This window comes from Apostichopus japonicus, chromosome 19 (assembly GCF_037975245.1).
Source record: "Apostichopus japonicus isolate 1M-3 chromosome 19, ASM3797524v1, whole genome shotgun sequence".
Lineage (NCBI taxonomy): Eukaryota > Metazoa > Echinodermata > Holothuroidea > Aspidochirotida > Stichopodidae > Apostichopus > Apostichopus japonicus.
In genome coordinates this window covers 1952352-1979744 of record NC_092579.1, presented here as the reverse complement: position 1 = coordinate 1979744, position 27393 = coordinate 1952352, and the positions used below count along the sequence as shown (strand labels likewise).

General features: G+C 38.5%; 1 protein-coding gene across 1 annotated transcript; it reads right to left on the bottom strand.

Annotated features, from left to right (window-relative positions):
* Positions 1 to 1400: 1400 nt before the first annotated feature.
* On the bottom strand, positions 1401 to 22391 carry LOC139960210 (aquaporin-8-like). Its single transcript, XM_071958401.1, has 6 exons — positions 22232 to 22391; positions 8082 to 8334; positions 7540 to 7666; positions 4494 to 4747; positions 3422 to 3556; positions 1401 to 3036 (listed from the first exon to the last, which is right to left on the bottom strand). Exons 2-6 carry the CDS (start codon positions 8309 to 8311, stop codon positions 2991 to 2993), a joined length of 792 nt encoding a protein of 263 aa, XP_071814502.1. The 5' UTR covers positions 8312 to 8334; positions 22232 to 22391; the 3' UTR covers positions 1401 to 2990.
* Between the last annotated feature and the right edge of the window lie 5002 nt (positions 22392 to 27393).

The following is a 27393-nucleotide window of genomic DNA, read 5'->3' as shown; positions in this document are numbered from 1 at the left end:
AGATGTCTGATATTTGTAGGTCTATCTTTTTGCAGTCCTTTTTTTTTTTTTTTTTTTGCTTTTTTTGCCGTTTTTCTTCTGCATATTTATTGTATATTTTGTACTGACGGCTCTTCTGAAAAGCAGTGCTTCTGCACTGAGCAGGACTACCCTCATTAAAGATGACAATAATAAAAAATAAAAATAAAAGAATGTCTACCTCGATCGATAATTATCGATAATTCTTCACTTAGTTCTGTTATACATAGGCTTTACAGACACGCCCCAAAACAGTCATAGTATCGTTATGAGAGTTGGTATACAAGTGACGTGCACGGGACGCGATTTTTTTTTTCCCAAACAGGTTTGCAGTTACGGAGTTTTCAGCCAATCAGATTGCTCGTGACGTCAGCATAAATAATAGCCATCGCTTGGAAGTTCGACTTGAAGACATATACTGGGTTACACACTGACACTTGACTGAGTCTAGTTAAGGGGTTTCCCTCCAAACGCCCTAACTTTACTTTTAATGCTTGGATTACATGTTGACCTCACTTATGATACATACGCTACATTCTATTTGGTTCGTGTTTACGTTGTCCACGATTCGTGAGCCGTGCTATTGAAATCAGAATTCGTTTCGTGGAATGGGTAGACCTACACTGAAAGCAACTTCACGACGCGAGTTCACAAGTCTTGAGTGAATATACGCAAAACAGTATAGTGTGATATATTTCCGACACTGCACTGTGTACAGAGTTAAATGCTTGGATAACATGTTGACCTCACTTATGATACATACGCTACCTTCTATTTGGTTCGTGTTTACGTTATCCACGATTCGTGAGCCGTTCTATTGAAATCAGAATTCGTTTCGTGGAATGGGTAGGCCTACACTAAAATCAACTTCACGACGCGAGTCTTCAGTAAATATACGCAAAACAGTATAGTGTATAGTATGAAATATTTCCGTCACTGCATTGTGTACAGAGTTATAATACATATAGACCTACAGCGCATATGAGATGTACCCTGTACGAAACTTTCACTGTGCGATGTTATCGATTAATGCCTTCACAGAAAACTTCGATCAAATTAGATCATATAATACTAGTGTGCTAAATATGTCTAAACCAACTCCAAACATATCTAAATATATGTACGAAAAGCTACGGGGTAATTTTGAACGGGTATAACTTCGTTGCAACAAATGGATGCAGAACCTCCAAGCGATGGCTAATATTTATGCTGACGTCACGAGCAATCTGATTGGCTGAAAACTCCGTAATTGCAAACCTGTTTGGGAAAAAAAAAATCGCCCCCGGCTCCTACCCCCATGGGCTAAAGTACGATGACCTTTGACAAGTACATGATACAGCAAGGAAGAAAGATCGTCGAATAGATGATTAATCACACTCTGATAATTATTGGTTCGTTTATTTTTGACATTTACACAAAATTAATAATAAAAATTTCAGCGTTTGAAAGAACAACACATGTACTATAATTACAATATATTTTATAATCAATTCTATCGTTCTGAATACCAAGGGATGAGAATCATTGAATACGGTATTTGTTTCAAAGTTTGGCAGAAAAATTGATCAAGAAGACTAACGTATGAAAGAAAGTAAAATCTTGAGATTATATATGCGAAACTGTCGACATACTTTGCATATTAATTGATTAAAATAAAACAGATAAAAGAAAGCGAAAAGCCGTGGAACATCGGATCACAAAGAAAATCATCAATAGAATTTACAAAAATTGGTCTATTTTAGTCTGTTACCCGACAAATGGCGATTGAATAGGCCCAAATCTACCCAACCCCTCACCCCTCCCACCCCCACATGGAAGACTACAGTGGCTATGATACACAGTACCGATAGTCGATACAGAACTTGTATGATCACTACACCGAAAAGCCAATACTCTTATGATAGTACTGTACATTCTTGCCCTCCCCTCATATTTGATGTGAACAGTTCATTTCCAGTGTAATTCACTGAAGCAGTTCCAATGCACTTCCTTCTGGGGAGGGGAAGGGGAAGGGGAGGGGGAGGAGAGTTGCAAAAAAGAATCGAGAATTTATAATTATCAATTGGTCTTTATCAAATGAGGCAACGTTATGAAATAATCATTATAGTTCTTTCCTGTTGTATTTCACAAATTTTTTGGGGAAAGCAAAATAACTTTCGTGAAAAAGTGGATGGAAATTGATAAACATTGGCCGCTGAGAATATAAAGTTAGCTCTATATACTATAACATAGATGAATCTAACGTTATGCTAGCTTCACCTTGAACTAATAATATATGAGCCCTATTCGGGAGCTGGCATTTGTGTGGAAGAGAAATGGTCGTAAACAAAATGACTGATTTTACATTAGCAGAAAAGTACGGTGGCATACTGAAGGTCGCACAGAACAATAACCATGGCTATTATACAATTGAACTCGTTGTTTTCATGGTGTTTATCCAAAAAACCTAACTTTGTGAGATTAGTCCATATTCCAATATTATCCCTTTTTAACCAGTTTAACTGCGGAGTACCGAAAGTCGTTTCGACCAGTACGCTCCCTTAAAAATCACCGGCTCACGGACCTACATCGCTAGAAATAATAATCAAAAAAAGAAAGTAAGCAGTTGAAATTTTAGAAGTAAATGAAATCTTGGTTTTCATGGGTTGGCAGAAGACAGATAAGAGAAATAGACTTAATAGCAAGTATACAGAGCCTATACTATTTCATGAACTACAAATCCACAATATTTATTTTTGCAAAACAAAAAAAGGCGGGAGTGAAAAGAAGTACAAAATTTTAAGAAACAGAAAAACTATATCATGCTGCCCTAAAATAACCCAATTATATACATCAACAAAACTCTTCCAGCGACTTTCTGCAGATATGGTTGCATTAAAAGCGTCTGTATTGATTCCGAAATGAAGCTGAATTGGGCACTACTGTACGCAACATGATTTTATTACATCCGTTTGAAAACTGCTGACATGAATCTAGTCTCGCATGATCAGCCGTTTCTTGCCATCACCAAGAATAAGTCTGAAATAAAATGGGAAAAATAAAGTTCAATTTGAGAATGGCATTGCCTTCTTTACAACAAAACTAATAAAACGGCTGGTAATACATCTACTTCGAATATTTTTGAAAAATCACACTTTTCACAATATGAAAACTGAAAAGAGCTGAACGGTAATGTTAGCAATGGTTCTAATCATCTTTTAAAGCTGCTTAGTGTTGATATCCAGCCCCTGGGTACACTTGAGTATGGAAGAGGAAGCATTTGCATTAAAAGATAACTTTATGTGTGAAATGATTCAATTTTTCTGATAAGTTTAAATGTTTTCAAAACAACAAGAAATAAAACATTGCGATAAAACAGTCTTGGTGAAATAGCTATAATACATTAAATCGAAATCATATTTACCTGTACATAACACCAGATACGAGGGCGCCAACATATGGACCAGCCCAGTATATGTAGTGCTGATCCCAGTAGCCAGAAGGAACGGCTGGTCCAAAACTACGAGCAGGGTTGAATGATCCACCAGAAACATGGAAACTGTCAAGAAAGGTCGGTAGAGAATATTCCTTACTACACTGACACCTGTTCAATGTTAAGGGAACATTCTTGTCATCGCTCAACCCCCCACCCCCCACCCCCACCCGCTTAACCTGCCCATTAAGTTGCAGTCACAACTATCTGGAGAAGTCTCCAAATGTAAGTACACAACTTATATAAAACAAACCCTCTGTGTAAGAATAGGCCACCCAGCGAATTGTGCAACATGAATTTGCCCACGTTACAGAGTGATATCTGTACAGGTAAATTTTTCCCTAGATATATATTCACTGCAACGATGCAGTTTTACGAGCCCAATTATTTCTCATGCGCACTACAATATTACGTAATTGCATGCCGAATGCAGTTCTAGTTGCCCAAGGCGGTATCTATAGGAAAGTTCATTTTCTGTGATTCAGAGATCCCTAATTAGCGCCCTCTCCATAGTTGTAAAGTTTGTCGCGATAGTTTAGAGAGGGTGCTATTTGATAATTCAAGAAATGAAAGAGACGCGGAAAGGCGAAAACATCGTCGAAGTATTTGTGACATTTAAATACTTCTATATGCCAGTACGGTTTATATTATCATCTATATTGAAATTTGTACTGTAAAGTAAAGAAGTACTGTGAGGGATTAAATATTGCTATAACAACAACAAACTTGTTTTTTTTTCGATATTTTTTTCTTTTCTTCTTTTCATGATGCGTATTTATAAGAATTGGGGTACATGTGAAAATGTTACATTTGAAAAGTCGAAAGAGATCACACACCCTTTCAAAGAAAAACAAATTAAATATAGTTGTATGAATAAAAGAAAGGTACACTACTATCCTCTTTTCTAAATCACATTAACTTGGATTTTTCTGAACTCAAGCTATTAAATATAGCGTAAGCCTCATTGTCAAATAATATAAAATAACAACGAGCTTATACTGACCCGGATATGATAGCCACTATCAGGGCGAATCCATAGGCCATCGGGCCCATGGATGATCGGCTCTTCTTGTCGATATTAGCCTGCAGGTACACAGTGAAGATCAGACAGGACAAGATGGCTTCCACGACAATAGCGGTTACCGGGGTAACGTTCAGATGATGGAAGGAATCATATGGATCATAAGGAACGCCGAGACCACGGAATTGATTAGCGCCCCCTTTCAGAATATGGTAAGAGTCTCCCAGAATGACAGCCTGTAACAAAATATGTACAAACAAATATCCTTGAAATAAATATATCTGTTAATTTTTGCATAAATTTAAGAAGCAACTCCATGAAATATATTTTCAAAGAATCAAGTGAGAACAGTACAAAATATTTGAGATAGGCCAAATTAAATTAAAAATCGAAATATGTTCCATTCGCTATGAAATTAATTTGATGCTTGTAAAGAATGCTTTGGAAGATGCCCGCAGCTTCAATTACTTAAATTGGAGAAGTGTCCCCAGATTTATGAAGAGCGCTTTGTCGACAGAGTCAGGCTGAAAAAGCCATCAACCCGATGGTGTAATCTCAAGACTGTTCTAGAGATGGTCGTCCTGATAGCATTACTAGTTTTCATTAATTAATGTGTTTGAATTTCTCCCTCGCCCCCCCCCCACACACAACACGATATAAGTGTAGAACTGTTATGCTTGTCCATATAGGACTAGACACAACTCGATATGAGTGTAGAACTGTTATGCTTGTCCATATATGACTGGACACAACACGATATATATAGTGTAGAATTGTTATGCTTGTCCATATAGGACTGGAAACATTACTATATGAGTGTAGAATTGTTATGCATGTCCATATAGGACAGGACACAACACGAATATGGTTAATATTAACTCACATATGGGGCGAGATCGAATGATCAAAGCATTGAGAAACTAAAATAACACGTCATGGCACCACACCCCTTTATGACATCATCGAGGACTTCCTATGCGTGATTTAGACTTGTTGCAAGTCGTAGCCAAGTATAAAATACATATTCTTGTTCAAGTGTTGGGAGTAGGCTGGTGTTCATTCAGCCTTGTCATCAACAAGTCCATTTTCTGAATGAAATAATTCATCAGTGCGTGAAACAGTCGTCGATTTTGTGACGTCAAACGATTCCGTGATTGATCAAAATCAAACACATTCCTGGCGTGTTTGTACGGTAGTGTAGAAGAGTCCATATCATATTGCTTACCTTTAAACCTATTCGAGTACACCTCGAATATGAATGTCCCCCCCTACCTAGGACGAAAAATTCTAACCCCTTCGAACAGAAAGTAAAATCTGAAAATTACCAAAACGCCGATCAGTCAGGTTGCTTATACTTTCTTAAACGATTATTTAACATGGTAACGTATTATATGCAAGACGGTCATATTTATAGTTTTACAGTAATATTTGTAACTCGATAGTGCGATGTTGTCAAAACTCTTCCGTATGCTTGATTAGGCGTTTCGGCAGCACAGTGATTTGCAAGATCTACTCAGTCTTGGCGAATAGACAGTCCAAACAACCCTAAACTATCATGACGTCATCATAGCCATGATGTCTAGTTAGTTGTTGATGATTTCAAATCTCCCGCCTTATATGCGGACACCCTAACCACTAGGCTATGGACGCTGATTGTCAAGGGCGTAGGAACCGGGGGGCTGGGGGCGCCAGCCCCCCAGTGAAAAATATGGGGGGCGGAAGTATCATTCCGCCCCCCCCCCCGCTCAGCAAGTCAGAAAACCCCTTTTTCATTTCCAAATCAGAAAAAAATCTCATTTGGAACACCAAATTGCATCTAAGGCCAGGTGAAAATGCAAAATTATTTACAAAATGGAGTGGGTGTTGAAGTGTGCTATATTGCACCAAATTGCATCTGAGGCCACCTGGAAATGCAAAAAGAATCCAAAGGGGAGGGGGACACCCCCTCCCCTTAGACCCCTCCCCCAGGCCGGCCATCAGTCTTCAGCCCCCCCCCCCACTCAAAAGTACCTTCCTACGCCACTGCTTATTGTATGTCCAGAGGTTCGAAACCGGTAAGGAAGGTCGCAATTCTACTGTAGGCGTTTGTCACCTGTATCGAACAATATAGTTATTTTTTTGGTGACATATTTGCCTTACTTTAGAGATCAAAAATGATGCTAAACAATTCGAAATCTTTTGTGATACCTAAACCCGGATCTCGATAGACATACCCTGAACAGACCTTTGTTAATGAAATGGAGGTAAACGACAAAGGCAAATGAATATTTATAGATATATATATATTCAGAGTAAGCCGGATGCTATATCTAGTGACATCTTGAAAGTTCGAACCACTGTAGATAATGAATATAGTGACCGTTTAATGTCTCGAACAAGGCTGGGGCTCCGAGGTAGGTAGCGCAGGCCTATATAACTGAAACAATTACACATTTCTCATTAGTTGCAATAATATGTGTTACTCGTTGCTGAGGAATCAGTTTATAAGCAGAACTGAGTGCTTGAATACGATTAATCGTGATGTATTTTCAGATCAGTCTTATTCCATAAATACATACATATATATATATATAGTTGAAATTGTAGTGAGTTGCAATATCCAGAACAGTGAAAAACTTCCACCCTCCACAGGGATTCGAGCCCGGCCGCGAATATATTTTTCCCAAACTGAACTGACACTGAAATCATTTCTTCGTTTCTGATTGGCTCTCAGCCAGCACGTCAAACGTCAAACAGCCCGGCCATCCCGCTTTATATGCGGACACCCTAACCACTATAGGCTATGGACGCCGATTGTATGTCCAGAGGTTCGAAACCGGTAAGGAAGGTCGTAATTCCACTGTAGGCGTTTGTCACCTGTATCGAACAACTGTTTTGGTGACATAGCCTTACTCTAGAGATCAAACATGATGTTAAGCAACTCAAAATCATATTTGATTCCTAAAGCCGGATCTTGAAAGAGATACTTTGATATATATATATATATTGGATGCAACGAACATCTATAAAGTGAAATGTTTCCACTTACCTTGACGAACGATGCACCGACCATGGCCCCACATGTCTGGGCAACAAAGTACAAGACTGCAAGAATAGGGTTTATCGCCCCACAGATGGCTGCAGCAAAGGATAACGCAGGATTGAAATGACCTCCGCTATTGAAAAAAATAGTGCCAAAATATAAAATTAAATATAAATATATTGAATTTACGGGTGAATATATGAACTAGAAGAAACCAACATTAAGATGATTTCATTATGAAAATGTTGGCAAAGAGAAGGAGATAATAATATTTTGAGTTAGCCTAACTATAATACCACCGACGAGCATATAGCAACTTAGATAGTTCAGCTTTATAGTGTAACACACTAACTAACTCACTACTACGCATGTTGCACGACGTGCAACATATTTTTCGGGTCGGCGGGAGGGGGTGGGGGAGGAGGGATCAAGGGGGTTCTCTCAATCTATATTAATGTTTGACCCAACAGAGTCCTCGTAAAGATATTAAATTTCGTAAGTTTGAACACTACATATACATCAATCGAAATTAAGAGGTTTCCACTGACCTGATATTGACGAATGCAGCGCACAACAGCGCGATGCAAAGTCCTTCTGCGAAAGCGATGGACAAGACATCCCTCGATGAGACAGCAAGACAGGCCACAAAAGTAAAAAGAGCTGTTCCGATGAACTCAGCGAATGTTGACTGGATGTATTTCTCAAATGATGACAGTTTCTTCTCCAATTCATCTTGTTCCTTAGCTCGGTTACCGAATGTGTCACGTGATAGACTCATAATTAGGTCTTAATTCAAATGTCCTAAGAAGAGATATTTAGATAGATAAAGGGAAGACATAGTTATCACATTCTTATTCTTTAAATATAGGAATCATGTGATAGCCTAAATTTGAGTGGACGTTGGTAAAAAAAAAAATTAAAAAAAATAAATATTTATATGTATATATATATATATTTATGTATATATTTATGTATATATATATATATATATATATATTAGGAGTTAGGAGGGCCAAATTGAAAGTTTGATAATATATATTACGGTTGAAAGAAGAGGAGTTAGGAGGCCCAAATTGAAAGTTTGAAAGTAGCAAGTGGTCCTGCTGCATCGAAGCTTGACGAGACAGGGCGGGGTGGTGGGGTCGGTGTGGCTCGGATTTAATAAGGGGCGGGAAATATGGAATAAAGAATTGTGTTTTTTCATTTTTATAATATACTCAAGAAGTAATGCCGAGTACTAAAATGGATCCGCCTAAATCAAGGACATTATTAGCTAATCGCATCACCTTTTATAACCAATGTATAGATTATATTCTGTTTCAAAATGAATTCATGCTTATGGTGTACAGTGTACTAACAATTATAGATCAAAGAGCCTAATTTCTGCCTTTCTCCTTCGAATGTATTTGGTATTTGATCTCTTGTTACAGGGAATGCGAGCAGGTCCGTGGATATAAGCGGCCTTTGCTTCCCTTCCCCCACCTAACCCCCACCGCCAACCCCACCCCACAGAATACTGTTCCCAACTCTCTGTGCCCCCAGCAAAGAAATGGCTATAAAGGGATCGACACCAACTATTATGGTTGGATATATTCGCATACGCACTTGACTTGTAAGTATGATGTATACTGACTCGAATCCCAATCTGTAGCCAATACATATCTTTGCTATTTCAGAAACTCTTAATGAGTCAATGTTTTATGAGTCTGTATCCAGCTGTTGTTGCGGATAAGTCATTGAACCCTCTATAATAAATATTCCTATATAATTTCATGGAATTAACATACCGTTGTTTGTATATTTTGCACTCCCTGTCCATCGGGTGGACTTTTATATTTGTCAAGTAAATTCCAAAATGGTCCGGAATTTATACCAGTTTTCTCTAAATTACGTGAGTCAGATCCGGCCAAACTTGAATCTAGTATTGTAAACAATTCAAAGAATAACCGAATTATCGTGTACTCGTAACTTAACACAGAAAGTTCGTCTGAATCACACGGCCAGTTACATGGTATCCATCCGTTCTGGCTGTTATTCGGTCACCGCTTATCGGCATATTACTATGTCTACTCCTCTCAAAAGGGAAATAATTAGTTTCGAAGGGGAAGTTGAGAACAAACATGCATGTTGCTGAATTCTTAGTGTTGCACTCTTCTCGTTATTTCGTATTCTGTTTCGGAATATTCCAATATTCCAATAATACTGTGATATTCATGTCAGCTATTATTTCATGTCCCTGTTAGCTCACATCGCTGGAGTAACAAGATGACGTCATACCTCTATGAATGAATGCCATTCGAGGTGAGGGGCTAGGTGAGGGCAGAGGAGGGTCCTGGTAGCTCACTGTTGCGATACAGAACGGGAGAGTTACTGAAAGTCAGAGAGGGGTGAGACTACAACTATATGCAATGATAACGGCATCCGACTACATACAGTGATTACATCAAACAAATATCATTTCCCAGCGGGATGGACTAGGTATGAATAAAGCCAATCGGGTGTCTTTAGCGAAACATACAAGATGTGATATGTTTTAGCAGAAAAGATTACAAGCATGCAGACACGGGAGCTATTTATTCTGATATAATAACCTGTCAGTTTTCCCCAGGCGCGGCGGAACGGAAAAATTATTGGGGGGCTAATGTGTGGAGACTATCTAAGCGGAGCGCCACCATCGGTTGGCGCGGAGCGTACAAGAAAATTTTGGGTTTTTTCAAACCCCCTAGATGGCCGGAAACGGCACTTCCCGAGTGTTTTATGCTGCGAATACCTAGCCCTAAAATATGGGTCTCAAACCTGCAATATCTCAGATTGCACGTAAAAGTCTGTAAAAACATTGTAATTTGTATATTCGATGGTGTTTTAAGAGAGTAGCTATTACTCGTAGTGTACTCGCAAAGACGTTTTTGAGTGTAGTAAGGGCAGTGGCGGAGCTAGGGGTATTTGTCAGGGGGGGGGGCAAGAATGGTCTGTAGGGGCGCTTTCGACACTATCTAAGCGGAGCGCCACCACAGGTTGGCGCGGAGCGTACAGAAAAGTTTTGAGTAAAGTTACTCCCTAGATTGCAGGAAATGACCCTTTCCGGGCATTGCTAATTTGCAGATAAACGGAGAATAAATAGGTGTCGTCGCCATTTTGTCGGAAAATTACACCAACAGAATATGACAAATGTCAATAGGTATATGAGAGCGCAATAAAATAGTCAATAATCGCGAATAAGTTAAAAGTAGTGAAAAGCTGAAAAGGGCGCCAGCAGTCCATTTGAGTCCGTCAGGAGGGGGAGGGATCCGCCCCCTGACTGTATATATGGACGCTCCGCCACTAAGTAAGGGGATGTTAGAGAACTGGCTGAAATGAGGCAAGTCATTGGCCTAAGACGAAGTTGTGTTACGCTTACCGGTACTCACACTAACTGCTTCCACTTTTCACGCGGCGTGAAGACGCGGTTGGGGTGACAATGTGGTCTATAGCCAGGGGCGGTCCGAGGGACCAGGGTCCCCCAGCAATTACTAAAATTATTACACCTATATAGTATACGTGTGCATCGGACAGATCGACAAGTATGCATTGAAAAATGGGCAGATGCACGTTTCGGAGCCTTGGTAAATATTGGGGGGCTTATCATGCATTTGCCCCCTCAACTTTTTCATTGGGGGGCTGAGCCCCCCCCCCCCCCCCCAAGCCCCCCCCCCCCGGTTCCGCCGCCACTGGTTTTCCCATATAGTTTTAGCTTTTGGCAAGTCTGAAGTGTGGGGGTCCAGTGGATTGGAATATATCCCAGAAGACCGAGCTCAATAAGGGGGCCAGGAGAAATATGTAGCTAAGAATAAGGTATTCTTATTGTCGTATTATACTTAAGGACCAGGTTAGATCATTATCCCTGAGATCCGACGTCCCTGGTTTTGGAGGAAAACTGCGTCGAACAAAACAAATAACGGTTAGGGGGAGTGGGGTGGGGGTAATTGTTTCCTCATTGGGTAGGACGGTAGGTAGTGTGGTATGTCCATTAATTATAGCAACGAATTGGTAGAGGAGTCGATGCAAGTCTCCAAACCAAAAACCCGTCTCCCATCCCTTCTGTTACACAATATTACATTTTGTTGTAGAAATTATCCTTAGTCCCAGAACGGAATGTAATAAAGCAAACCCTTAAAGTTTGCCAACAGATCCAAAAGATAAATGTAACGTGGAAAGTTGAGACGGACATAAATCAACAGTACTACACTACTCGTGAAAATAAGCAGGGTTGTTGTTTTGAAGTCGGAGTATGATGGTCTGGGGCTGGGGTATAGGTGAGGGGGAGAGGAAAGGAGCCAAAAGAATTGTACAAACGCAACGCTAAATGTGTATAAGTGACACCCCACCCCCACACCAAAAAATAGAAATGAATAAATAAAAATATTAAAAACAAGTACGGTGTTCTTGTCTCATTCACTTTAATTATGTCAATCGTACTCAATATTCTTTCACGTGGTTTAAAGACATTATCTGATCGATTTCCGTCCCCTTTAGAGGAAATTATCATTAAGATCGTACCCTATATATGCTCTACACATCCGATGAATAAACAATATCAAAAACACATGGATATACCATAGTGATATTGAAATTAAAATGACAAAATTGCTGGTAGTCTCAGATCTCATTAGTTTCACCAGCTGGTGCCGTTCAATGTCACGGCATTTAAGGGTGTTTATATATTCCCATTTCTTCATGTTTAAAGAAAACATTTTGCAGTCAATGTCGATAAGTTACTAATGTATCCAAAACTTGTTATTTTAGTAGCGTCATTAACATCAAAGTAAGGACATCACACAAAATGACAGAATAAAAACGAACTTTTAAGCTGCTAATGTATTTTCTAGACTCAGTCATTTACTTACTCAGTGAAAGAACTTATACTACGCTACGCTACCCCGAACAGACCAATAATTGTCTTGTTTATGGGATGTCGTTATCGCTATTCGCTACCTATTGACAGGGTTTGGGTTCGTATCTGCTGATATAAACCTATAAGCACTGTTTATACATGGGAGGAAAGAAGGCCTCTATTTAAGGTGGTAACAGTGTTATATGACTCTCTTGCGAGGTCGAACAGGGGTAAACTCCTTTTATTTGATATGACTCTCTATAAGAGACAAAAGATGTTATAAATAGCGTACATTATTGGTGGTCATTTTTGGTTTGTATTAGTGGCGCTATTGGTGGTGTAATGCCAGAGCCGTATATAGAGACTCTGTGTAATGCATAGAGTAATATCGCTGAAATTGCGTGCACGAAAGCCAGCTTCACATTTTGGCGCATTTTGCTGTCGACATAGGGTAAATTTGACCCGAGGTCAAGCGTTCTACTAAAAACGACTGGTCATTTGAGTTTATCTGATGTGCGTCACAGAAATTGATACATAGAAGCTTGCAGCAAATTGAATATCAACAGCTCACCCAAAAGCGTCAAACTACTATGCTATTGTACGTCTCAACGTTAGGCAATGAAGTGCCTAATTAATTTTTCAGATTGTAAGACATTCTTAAACTTAAAAACTGTCTAAAAGCTACACAGAATTGTGAGCCACTTCTAAGGGTATACGTGTGCGGACTGGAAAACGAAACGGAATATTTATCATGTTAAAAACTTGGTTCCACGAAACAGTTTGTTACTGCTCGATGTGTTGGATGGTGGGCTCATAATTGACGCATTTAAGGATTTGTTTAACGATGTCTCTCAACGAAAAATCCAAATCACTCAACTGTATGCATTTTTCATATGTGTAGTTCCTCACAAATGTAATGATCTCAAAATATTTATTGTTCTGTGCCTACGCAACGTTCACAATTGAGCAGAATTTGACCACAAAATGCCTGCCGTGTCAAGTTTTTTCATATACCCCCAAATTGACACATTCGTCGATAAGCTAACTGTAGTGTAGGCCTAAGTATACATCCATTGACTTTGGATGCTGTTGGCTATGTTCTGAGCCTCTAAGCTCAGACAGGGTCAGGTCCCAGAGAATAGTGGTACCATACTGAGGCAATTTTGGTTATTTTTATGAAGTAAGATTCCAAATGCCCAAACAATGCGCAAAACTAGGGGGAGGGTGCATGTTAAAAGCTTAAAAAAACACAGTGAATTAAAACTCATCAAATATGTAACTCAGCTTGGCTGCAAAAAGTTTAGGTGCCTCCTGTATCGTTGCTAGTAATATTTGAAGGTGCGTCAGATTAGAAGGTGCGTCAATTATGAAGCCTTTACTAAACTGCTGGGACGTAACAACATGTAACAGTGCCAGACTGCACGTTTAACGACGTTTTCCAGGTTCAAAGAAATTGAAATGCGGCTTTTAAATGAACAAATATACAACTCGTAGGATGTCATCGAAGTTATTGTCGATCAATATTACATTATAACCGCAAGACTGCGTTTGTCCTTTGGCATTTCAATGGCAGTGACACAGACGGGCGATAGCATATGGCTTGCCTAGCCTAGCTCTACAACTACAAGTCAACTAATGTATACTACTAGCTAGGCTAGTACTATATATAGCTGTAAAGTTATCGCTGTATTAAAGCAACACTAGGCATAGGCTATAATCCAATTGCTAAGATAGGAAATTAGAATTCAATTCTATTAATGGTGATAAACTTTGCTGGGACTGAGATGACAGTCCGATACACCATATTGAAAATAGTCAGAAAGTATACAGAGAAATATATTTTGGGAAGTTCTATCCAAAGTCGATTTGTGTGATTTACAGGCACCTGCATCATGCATCACCTGATACACGGCAGTAATGGCATTGTGGTTGTTGCATTACTGTGAGGTACCTTTCAGTTGAAAAAACTGCAGCAATTTCTCGAAGATCACTCACTGAGCTTCAGCTTTTGTTGACCTTAATTGCCAAAAAATATTTTCAAGATTTTTTTTACCTCAACATGACTTGCAGTGTAGGCCTTTATCACTGTCTTTATCTTTCAATGATAATTTGTTGAAGTGACTATATTACTCCTATTGAGAATGAACCCTTTCCCAGCAGTCCGGTAGCCAAGCTGGTCTCAGGGGGCATGCCCCTCCACCTTCAGACTAGTGTTCTCTCACACAGACCCTTAAATTGTCCCTTAAATTATTGGTGCCCCTCAATAAATTGTTGGTGCCCGTCCAAGTCGGAGTACCAGCCCCTCAGGGGTCCAAACGTTTCTGAAAAGCAGTCTCCCCAACATCCTTTTCTAATTTAAATTAGCATGGTGATCGATATAGAAGGTTGGGCATGGAGCCCTATGTATCTTGTTAAGGGCCTAACATAAGATGGTACAACATTTGCGAACATGCTAGCATTTTTTTTTTAAGTCACCAACTGTGTACAAGCAATTCATTTCAACTAGTATATCTCTTTCCACAAAATTCGAGCTAATAAGTTAGTGCATCAAGTGTTTCTATATGTGAAACTGAAAGATATTTTGACGATAAGATCAGAATTCCGTCGAAACCTCGTTACTATATCACGCAGACACCTTCTGCGTGAGTCATTGTTTTGGGGTTTATCAAGATGGCGCGAGCGACCTTCTAATAGCTGCAAAGCGTATTGTTGTCAGCAGGTGCGATATGGCTTCTATATGTATACAGTTCTGTGGTTTGCGTCCATGCAGAGTCACTGCAGTCTGCAGTGAGCCTCTTTATCTACGTAATATGTAAATAATATTGTGTAACATAGTCTAACAAGAGGAAGTTGAACGACAGGTATCCTAGTGAAAGTTTCTCTAAATTCCAACATGCCGTGTTTTCCTTAGATATCTTTGTTTGAACTGCATATTGGAGTAGGTACTGTATGTTTGATGTCATGGTGATACACAAATATTGTTATTTTGTTCTTTATTTTTCATTCTTTTTAAACTTGGATTTCTAACGCACGCTACATGGCTTTTTAAGCTCATACTAAACCAATGAGCATTATATTCTGATGAACCCATTTTTAAATGACAAAACTAATTTGAAATTGGTGCATATATATATATATATATATATATATATATATATATATATATATATATATATATATATATGAGAATTAGTTGAGATTAGTGGTAGTTACTCATAGTTTCACGCGTTGATCGATCATCAGACAACTGGACCCGTTTTTATCATGCATCTTCTTCGCTCTGTCCACCGGATATAGAGTGGGACTCTGCGCCAAGATAGACGCCACCCAACAAAACGTAAATATATACAGCCAAACGTTGTCCTCACCCTATCCAATGTCAACTAATAAGGTCCACATCTCAAAAAAAGTTACATCACTTCAGTGCCCTACCAGGTCAGGTCATGTAACCAGATAGCATCTCCCAGCTGGTCTTTGATTCATTGACCTTATACAGGTTTTAGAAGTGGATAACAAAAGCTGCCCTCTTTGAGAATTATAATTAGAAAGTGTTCCGCCTCTACGCATTCGAAACTAGCAAATCATTGCCATCGGATGAGTTGTTTTCAATTTGATATAAATACAGGATCACATGTCATATCAACGCCGTCATGTGCTCTTATTATATTGAGGTATCCTAACAGGAAGAATCCTTCCAATAATCAAGCCTAAGTTTGGTAAGTTCCGCAAATTCTGTAACCACATGTTGCGTCAAAATTAACCTTTCTCATATATAGTTCAAATTACTTACTCAAAGGTTATATCAAGCTTTTTATTGCGAAACGAATCTTGCATGTTCTTTCTAGCTGATTCTAGAGCAGGGTTCCCCTAACTTTATCCCCTTCCCCCCACGAACCCCCTGTGGATGTCAGAGTTGTCCACGAACCCCACCTTTTCGAGACACGATCTGAGTTATTATTATACTATAATAGGCATAACAGTGCTTCGTAAAGAGATCTAGCATCACATGCACGGTACGGTACTACCAGGGAGTTGTTATGGAACAACTCCCTGGTACTACTATTGCAACATATGCGTATGGGACGCGAAAAGAGTTTTTCGATAGGTACGACCTTTGTACATTACTAAATTATATGATATATCAGATTTTAGTTCAACAAAAAGTAGCCTACTCTATAGTTTTGACTTTCAGAAAAGTCTCACGAACCCCCTGGGATGGACTCACGCACCCCCTGGGGGTTCATGCACCCCAGTTAGGGAACTCCTGTTCTAGAGAGATGCAACGTTATCTACCCCCTCCACAATTCCCCTACCCCTCCCCATCCCACTGCTCCCTCTTTATGGTCTCCGAGAGAATTTGGAGCATGTGACTGATGGAAAACAGCAAAATAAAACAATTCAGATGTATAAACCAGTAACCGCGTACCCGCCATAGCCATCCGTCAGGGAGGAAAAAAAAACCAGAAAAGAGATTGAGTATTATACACAGGATATTACATATCAAGTCATTGTGGCCGACATTGTAATCTGTAATCCCACCATTTGAGGCCTATAAATTTAGCATGTATCACTGGTCGAGTTCACAGCATGCATAAGGTTTTTAACCTGATCGAAAAGTAGGTCATAGTGAATAGCTATGTCACTTTCGTGTTTATTTTTAAAAGATTAACATTACTGATTTCGCAATCACATGAATAATAGCGAAACTTGAAGTTCGCGTTTTCCGGTTTATGTGTGTTTTTTTTTGTGTTTTTTTGGGGGGGGGGGGGGGGGTGTTTTCATTTTCAGGGGCAGGAGGATGAGGGGCAGATAGGTAATTCTTGCTGGTACTGAATTAATATCCTGTGATTTCAAACATGAATCTTTTGGTAAAATCCATTTCGCTTTCTCATGTTTCATCGCCTCCGGCCTTCACCCTCAAAGAATGTTTCATGTGCAGACAAAGTATATAGTCCGGATGGTTGGTTAATCCACAGGGGAGGTTGCCTACCCATGAACATTACCCCCTCTTGTCGTGATAACTGGAACTGATGGTCTTGGATGAACGGTGTTGTCAAAGCAGTCTATCAAATCACAAGAAAAATTTGAGGCTCTTTCCGAGTATACACTATACTATATTTGCAATCCAACACATATGCCCTCCCTCAAAGTTGAACTTTTTGTAATCATTTTTCTGTAGAAATATCATTTATATGAAAACATTTCCCAAGCAAGTGATTTCAAAAGTCATATTGTTTAAGCAGGAGAGAGATCAAATTTTCCCATTCCTATTTGTGAGAAAACAAGTGTACTGTATCTGTTTTGGGATATTTTCTACACCTCCCACCACAGCCCCACCCCACCCCCTCGCCCACACATACCTCCCGTACCTCCATCACAATAACGGCTGACAGTCTGTGTAAGCTTAAATAATGTCAATAACCAATTGGTATACTTAAATTCACTACACGAAGTAAAGCTATGCATATTTTTCAACCAAGTTACAGAAATAGATCCAAGACAGAACTACGTTGATATCTAACCGACACATGCATGCATAGCTGCAGTACAGTTTCACAATGTAGGTTTTACTTAAGTATTTCCTTCCTTTTCATATCAATACTATTGTGACATACCACGTATCTAATGGGGGTTGTACTCGTATCTAATGGGTGTTCAGTGTGCTCGTATCCAAAGGGGTTTTACTCGTATCTAACGGGGTGGCACTCGTATATAATGGGGCTTGTACTCGTATCCAATGGGGTTGTACTCGTATATAATGGGGGTTGTACTCGTATCTAATGGGGTTGTACTCGTATCTAATGGGGTTGTACTCGTATCTAATGGGGTTGTGCTCGTATCTAATGGGGTTGTACTCGTATCTAATGGGGTTGTACTCGTATCCAATGGGGTTGTACTCGTATCTAATGGGGTTGTACTCGTATCTAATGGGGTTGTAGTCGTATCTAATGGGGTTGTCCTCGTATCCAATGGGGTTGTATTCGTATCCAATGGGGTTGTACTCGTATCCAATGGGGTTGTACTCGTATATATGGGGTTGTACTCGTATCTAATGGGGCTTGTACTCGTATCCAATGGGGTTGTACTCGTATCTAATGGGATTGTACTCGTATATATGGGGTTGTACTCGTATCTAATGGGGTTGTACTCGTATCTAATGGGGTTGTACTCGTATCTAATGGGGTTGTACTCGTATATATGGGGTTGTACTCGTATCTAATGGGGCTTGTACTCGTATCCAATGGGGTTGTACTCGTATCTAATGGGGTTGTACTCGTATCCAATGGGGTTGTACTGGTATATATGGGGCTGTACTCGTATCTAATGGGGTTGTACTCGTATCCAATGGGGTTGTACTCGTATCTAATGGGGCTTGTACTCGTATATATGGGGTTGTACTCGTATCTAATGGGGTTGTACTCGTATCCAATGGGGTTGTACTCGTATATATGGGTTGTACTCGTATCTACACATTTTTTGATAGATTATTTTGTAATCCCCAGAATACACTTTTAACCAAAATAGGAATGAAAGTTTGACAAAGTGCCGCTTTCCATGGTATAATCTTTCCCTGGAGGTTGAACAGTTATTTGTAAGACTGAAGTTGTCTAGGTACCGCTTCAGCAGTTCAGAGTGTTGTTTCTATGCGGTATACACATGAGTATTCGGTTTGCCATTATGACTATTATTAAATTATCCACGTACAATATTGTTATAGATGCTACGTTAAACGACACACTAAATAAAAGAAAAACTATCAAAGCCAACCACAAACCCAAATCTTTCTATTATCTTATAAGCAAACCGTGTGAAGCTAATAACAACGAATTTCCGAGAAGAGCTTTTGTGACCAAAATAATTGTAGAGCCGAGAACTAAAGTACAGACTAATATTGAGCTGTATTTATCAAAGCACAAAACTCGTTAATAACTTGCGAATAGATCTATTGTGGTGTACATAGGCTATTTGGTTTTTCTTACAATAAAAGGCACCTTCCTCCACGGTTTCTAACAATCAAGAATTTATCGAAAGCGGTGCCTGGGCAGAACAAGTATTCAGGAGATACCGACATAACTACAGACAAAATGATACATAACTTAAATATCAGTGCCAAGTACAAAGAGAAACGACCAAATATTTCTACCTTATACCGCTATGTTCCCAACTTTAAACATATGTTTGAAGCAAACTATATATACTGCCTAAGATAACAAAACGGGGGACAGGCCTTTATGAGATGGTACATTGAAAAATTCTGAAAAATTGATCATCGTTCAGAGACATTTTCATAATTAGGTACTCTAAATAAGTACATTTTGAACGGTTATGACATCTTCGCTGTTTCATATGAAAGTTAACTAAACTCTTCTTAATGAATATCATGATAAACTGCTTGTGTCAAATAGCAATGTATACAGAGCATCAAACATCAACAACAATGATGCGGCATTTATACTACACAATGGTATAGCAATATGCTATTGGTTAGCATAAGACGCAAATCACTTATAATTTATGTTGAAAAGTTAAAACGAAATAGAAATAGGAGATTTTAATGTTGGATATACACATGCAAGAGAAACCATATGTAAGAATAGGTCATTTCACCTTGGCAACCGCTATTTTATTCCTTATATTCATACATCCACATATACCCTATTATCAGCCATCTTCATTTGACCATTGGTGTTACTCAAACATGTAGGCGGGAGCCATCCTCGTGTCGTATTTATTTGGCGTCTGATGTGTCATGTGATCTCCAAAGATGGGAATGCGGAAGCGAGATTTGGATGGGACTGGCTTACAAACTGATCACTTATGCCTTTAACAAACAAGTTCAAAGGTCTGGTGATGATGATAGCCTGTTTGCTAATTGGCTTGTTGTGTTTACCGATACACATTACGCATATCATTGGTTAGGGACGACGACATTGTGATAATTAATGCAGTGCGGTATTGGTATTATAAGTCTATACTGCAATGGTACAACACGTTCAGATTGTATCATTGACTGGTGTTCATTTGCTGCCGATAGTTATAAAAGTAAAGACAAACGGTTGAAGTCCAACATCTTACCATTATTCTCTTTGATCAAAAGGAATAGATATAAGATTGCCGTTGGACTTGTAAATAAGTGCATTAACATGGGAAAAACATTGTATGAACTCAACGTAAACAGGTGGGATAGAAGGGGTGGGGGAGGGGGGTGAGCGATTTTTAGACTACAGGACGGAATAAGGTCAGGGCAGGAACATTCATGGAAAAGACAGTCAGATTCAGGACTTTTTCAAGGAAGCGGTGTTCCTATAGGGCTCTTGAAATCGACTCCCATGCAGAGATAGCACGATAGAGCAGAAATTTCCACTAGTCCGCGTTAAAACCTTTCATAGTCTCCACGAAAACGCGAGCCCTGACGACAACGGGTGACGAAGGTGTCAGAACGCTAGGATGGGACGAAGTCAACGCCCCCCCCCCCTCCTCCCGCCCCCGCCCAGCAATCTTGTCAAAGAAATCCAACACTTGGAAATGAGCAGGTAAAACTTATAATTGTTGAAAGTTCTATCAACTTGCGAAAAAGAAAGGAACTAAAAACTAACATTATTCTAGTTGTCAAATTTACTTACGTGTATAATTCTGTTTCCTCAATTGTGTTTACAATGGAAATGGGTATTTCTAACATAAACATTCACAGCAAAACACTTAAGGAAATCAGTTGATACAAAGTCTCCATCACGTTCAGCTCTTGAAAGGAGGCGGGAAGCCACTCTCCTGAAATTCCTTAGTTGGAAATCAGCGAACTACGCCACGCCCCCCCCCCCTCCCTCTCTACCCTTTCATAATCCTACCTCCCCTGACTGGAGGCCATGTAGCGTTACAATCACACCTTGCCTAATAGACACAACTAATTGCTCCCATTACGTCAGAGAAATGGATAACCAAATTTACAATGGGATTTTACTGATTGAAATTTAATGCCAAACGGCATCGAATGTTGTCCCCATATAGCCTCAATGCCCTAACTAGCACTCGGGCTCAATCATTGTAGACGTTACTGCAGAAAAGCTACTGTACAAAGCTTCACTATTTATGTTATATACGTAGTCTACGTAGCCAAGTACGTATACCATATTATCTTCCGTGACGATAAATAGCCTATTTACGTATGCCTACGTAGATAGATATTTGGTGGAAGTTGAAGTAACCATTTCTGGTTTATCTACTTTCGTTCTAATTACTGATGGTCAAGCGTGATATACCATTAGTTGGTGACATTTTCTAGTTCAAATATTTGTAATTTTGTTTAAAGCAAACCGCAATCTCACATTTTTTCTGTTGCCTTTCGCAGGTGGGCAAACTTCCTTTTGTATTCACATTTCAAGACAATAAGCATTATTTTATGCTTAAAGTTGAAATCATAGTGCAAACATTATGTAAATGAAGCTTGATATAGCGAAATGATAACGTCATTGTGACAAGGGAACTATGCATCTCGTCAAAAATATTCGTTTGTTGAAGTTTATAACAATTTGAATCGTATACCTTAAGACCCCAAACGCTTGGATAGGCCTATATAAACGTTGGCGCGTAAGTTATACTGTATAGCCTATTAAATCTACAGGCCTGTACTGCGTAAAAGACCATCGTTCGTTCAAACACAAATATACTGTTGCTCATGAGCTCGTTACAACATAACAGTCGTCAGCAGAATTGTAAACCAAGATAACTAAAACTGGGTGGAGTTGTTTCCTGCAAAGAGTACGAGGTAACGAAAACCGCGCTTACCATGAACCACGGGGAAAGATCTTGTGATCCAGTTTCGAAACTTACCTTTGTTAGAAAAAGAGAGAAGTCACTTTGAGTATACTAACAGGTTGATATATGCAATATCAAATATGTAGGCTTGTATCCGTATGCCAAGGCGTTGTTTTTTTATACAACAGACGAACACTGTTAACTACAAAATGTGAGCGTATATATCAGTTAGTGGGCGCGAAAACAACGTATCCGTTAGTTAAAAGTGGACTTTATCCCCTACTGAATTACTTATTAACGAAGCACGATTGGAGAGGTTTACCGTGCCAGTGTGACTTGTTCAATATTGGCTGTTTGCTTTTAGTTAATGATTAATAGTATATGAGAATGGTATTTAGATTTTTAAGTTGGTTTACGTGAGTCAGAAAACGCTTGTCTAGTATAAGCCAATAACAGCCAAATTGTTTACTGAATGACTGTATACCTTAAACATGCAGTTTTACCATCCCATCTCAGGCTAGCAAAGTCAATATTGAAGCCAGTATTGGGCAATAGCCTATAGCCTACCTAACCATTGTTGATGTATTTAGGATGTATAATAATTACGGTACGTTCCAAATTGTGGACGTTTTCTAGCTCTCTTTTGGTAAATGATCGAAATTGTCCTATAAACCACGAGATGGCCGATCCAAATCAGGCTCAGTAGCGAATCATGGACACAGTGCATGTATACTGCGGTAACTATGTGACACGGATAAAAGCTGTCCACCTCGTGGTTTGGCCTATCAGTGGCTATAAAAGATTACCTCGAGTACAATATTAATTTGTATATACTGTGGACTATACTAAAACTCACTTCGATAGTCCCGGTTGGAATTCTATACCACATTTAATCTTTGAGGAATGACTCGATAAATCCTTTGGGGTTCATCAGTCAAAGCGACTGGACCGTGTAGTCTAATACACAGATCATTCGATCAGTTCCTCAGAAGGAACACAAACCAAAACTCAATCAGAAACTTTTGATGGTCTCAAATGACATCTTTGTAATGTGTTACAACTTTTTCAATTTACAAATGCCGGATGCGTGTTGAATGCCATCTATGGATCTTTTTTTGCTCATGTGAAGTTTTAAAAAAATGTTTTGATTGGGTTAATTAAAACTACTACAGGTTAGCAACGTATATACATTAACTGCAAGGCCTGCCTACTAAAAAGCTGACGTCATCAGTTTAGCATTAAAGGAGCGTTCCGGAGATGAAGCATAAATTTAAAGGTGACGATTTTGAAAACCGGAATCATTAGCCACATAGCCACAGGAAACATTATACTAGCAGTTAATTCCTCCTCCTTTTTTCTTTCTTTGACTATGATATATCAAATCTAAAATTCTGCCTAAAGTCAAGCTTTTATGATGGTTGGCTGAAATATCATACCTGTTTCCATGTGTTGTGCCTGCGCCCCTTGCCCGTATTAGAGATTACAATTGAACGTGTTGAGATTGTCTTCTCATATATGAAATATCATATATAAATTATCATCTCATAACAATAATTCTCCTTCATGAAATGAGACCCCATCCCTGCCTCCATCCTACCTAACGCTCTAGTCCCACTCTTACCCCCCCCCTCCCATACCCTCATCATAGAACGATTCCACCCATCACCTTCAGTGCCCACCTTCAATGTTAAATTAAAAATCCATCTGAAACGTGTAGCGCATGCTCAGATAGACCTTAACTTTACATGTGATGCACATGTCCTATATATCTTGCCGGCAAGTCCGAAATGGATTACACCTATGAATACGAGGGAAAAACTTAAACATACATATAGAGTCGGTTTCCCCGTACAACATATCTACTTAGTAGTTACAGTAATATTAAAAAGTAGGCTAGCCCGCTATGAAGTGCATTAACACATATGATTATTTACAATCAATATACAACAAATAGGGTATAAGACTTCTAGCTATAACTCTGCTGTATTCATTATATACTGTATACATTATACTTTAAGGAGTGTTAGCTCAGTGGTTAACGCCGGTGCCTTCCAATCATAAGGTCCCGGGTTCGAGTCAGTCCAAGATTACTGTATGTCCTCCAGTTACAGAGTTGTTGACAATTCATAATCATGGTCGTTAAAATATGAATCTAAGAGACTGCCTTCGGTCAGCTTGTGGCTTTGATAAGCCAATGAGGCTTCTTCGCGAGTTCCTGATTGCAGGAGGATCTAAAATACATACATACATATATTATAGTTTTGATTGACTGATGACCGATTCTACTGCACTAGTTAGATCGTCAAGTATTCTGTTACATCCAATAATAATAAAATGAATAAGCTTTAGTAAATGCATTGTAGTAAATTATAGCCGAAGTATACAATAGTATAGCAATGAATTCGAGATATTTTGCAATACAAAGTGGTGTTTAGTTTGCCTGATCAGCGTGACTATTTTGTTCTTCAGTTTCATCAGGAGTTACTGTCTGTTTTCTGAGAATTTGTCACACAATTATCTGACGTCGATCGATAAAATAAATACGTTACTTTGGTCAAAAAACGACGCTGATTTGGCTGAGAACTATATAGGCATGAACTTTGAAAGAGTGCAAATGACACAAACACATAATATTAAATATTGTGAGACACAAACAATATATTAAGATTCCAGTGTTAGTGTACTTGGACCACACGAAGGGTTAATGATGAACCCCCCCCCCCCCAATATAGGGAACAAAAGATTATTAATCACATCTCTTAGACTATAGAGGAACCCAAACATGTGCCACGAAAACACCAAACGTGCAAATATGATGCAATGGAAATAAAACAATGCCGAAAGTCCTGAGCAATATAGACGTAACTATTCCGTTATTTAACTGAACTAGACAGAGAACTGACCTGGGAATATAATGCCTCAATTATGAGCCGATTTAGCTCTATTATAAATGTGTCTATAAGCATCAATTGTTGATGTAGACGCAGTTTCATCATAATACCATAACCAATTGACTTGTCAACTAAAGTTCCTGTACCCTCATTGCTATGTATTGCTTCGAAAATAATGGAAAGGAAACAATATTTCTCAGTGCATTGTTCGAGCGCCGACATACAATGCAAATTAGAACATTTATTTCTTTTGGTTCAAAAAAGAGTTACTTGACATTGTTTGTCATTGTACCTGACGTTGTTTGTCCAAACTTTGTTACTTTTTTTCACATATTTTTTTATTATATTAAAATAATGAAACATTCATTACATTGCATAAGAAGAGCAAATTTCGCGGAAGTGATATAATACGACAAAGACCGACAATTTTGAATCTGCCATTCCATTGTTTTAATTTCATCAAAATGCAATTTTATGTTCATGTATGCAGTTTAGACTAAAATACCAGCTGTTTGGGACTTTCTATTGCAATCGTTGATGATTAACTGTCCTTTGTTTCTACGATACCAACTTTTTATCCCATTGTGTGACAAACTATCGGTGCTTACATTCCAAAGAAATGAACTTACAACAAACATTTCATTTAACGTTAACTTTTTGTCGTAGTGTACACCCGCCCCCCCCCCCCTCTCCCGCGCCCCTCCATCACCCAGAAAAGTCACGTGTACAAAACTCTTTCTTCTAAGATTGAAAGAAGAAGAAATATTTCTTGATATACTTTCCTTCATCAATTGGAGATGTGATAAATTAAGAATATTTAGAAGAAAAAAAACTGTGAATAAAACCTTTAAAATTGAGCTCCTTAGCTTTCTGCACTGTTATAACTCTACTGCGCATGTGTAGAATTTTCAGTTTACCCAGTAAATCACAAGATGTTTGCGTTTTCTCTCTCGCTTTACTTTAGATGTGTGTTTGTTATTGCATTGTTAAAATTGATAATTGTTTTGATTGTTGCCATAAGCACTACACCACGCATGTGCAGAATCAGTCAAGGTCTACAAGTGTCACATGCTGAGGAAAGTTGCATGTGATGTGTGGATGATGTAATACATAGGAAGAAAAAAGACATACCTTGCAAAAATTTGGGGATAAACAAAGTTATCCATATATATTATAGGTCAGTCTTATCCGAGATACGGGCTGGGTTCAAACCTTTCCAAGGTCACAAAGGAAATTGAAATGTTCAACTTTTCGTCTTTGAAAATTGCATGATAAGCCTATTTCATCTCAAATATATACCGGTTTGACTTCACACGTTCCAATTATACGTATACTAATATATTGTTATTGCATATTTATCAATTTCAGGATCAAGAATATTTTGTTTTCTTTTCATATTTGTCAAGGTAGAATGTTAACAGTGTTGACTAGAAACCAAATTTGGCGTTCTATTAGGGTTGTACAGCGCTATTGAATATTTCGTAGATTTTAGCGCTTTATAAGTTCATTTATTATTATTATTATTATTAATGTCGTCATTAGGTCATGTTATGAGGTTCAATATTTTAACTTTGGCAAATCCGATTTCCATTACAGAAAATATACATTATCATAAAGAAAGACAGTCGTAAGAAACAATTCAAGTATCTGATGTCACATTTAGACTTCAGCCTTGTTTTGTTTGATGATATTTCACGAATAGAATTAGATTTTTTTGTTTCTTAGCTGTTTGGTGCAGTTCATGATATCAGTTACTTCTGTCATTTACAGATTGATATTGATGGCTGGGTTTGTCTCCATTTTTACCCAATTTAAATGTTCATGTCAAATTCTCTTCATATTTCATTATGGCATATGATATATATGTAGAATTAGTACACAATTAAGCAACCACTTACGTGATTTGACAAGTAATCCGGTGAAGAGCATGTTTTAACATTACATCATGCCAATCGATAACAGAAAACTTTAAAAAAACAATCTGTGTGAGTGTGTCTTGTTTTTAATATTTTTTAGTCTGAATAAAATTATCAAAAATTGTTAATGGGTAAAATTGCCAATATTAATCATTTGTATTCAATATAATAAATAGATTAACATGGGAAGTTTAAAAGCGAAGCTACGAAATTATGTATAAAACGAGAGTCTAATAATTCAGAAAACAGACCTTCGTTCACGGGAAAGGTGAAAGGGTGAAAGAACATTCGCAGACCGGGCCGTGAGAGACACATCAACTAAGAAAAGGTCTCAGTTTTTGTCCTGAAAATTATTTTCAAAAAGTTTTTGAACCTGGTATATAAGTCCCGGAAGTAACAAAGTTTAATGAGAAGTGTTCTGTGATATCTA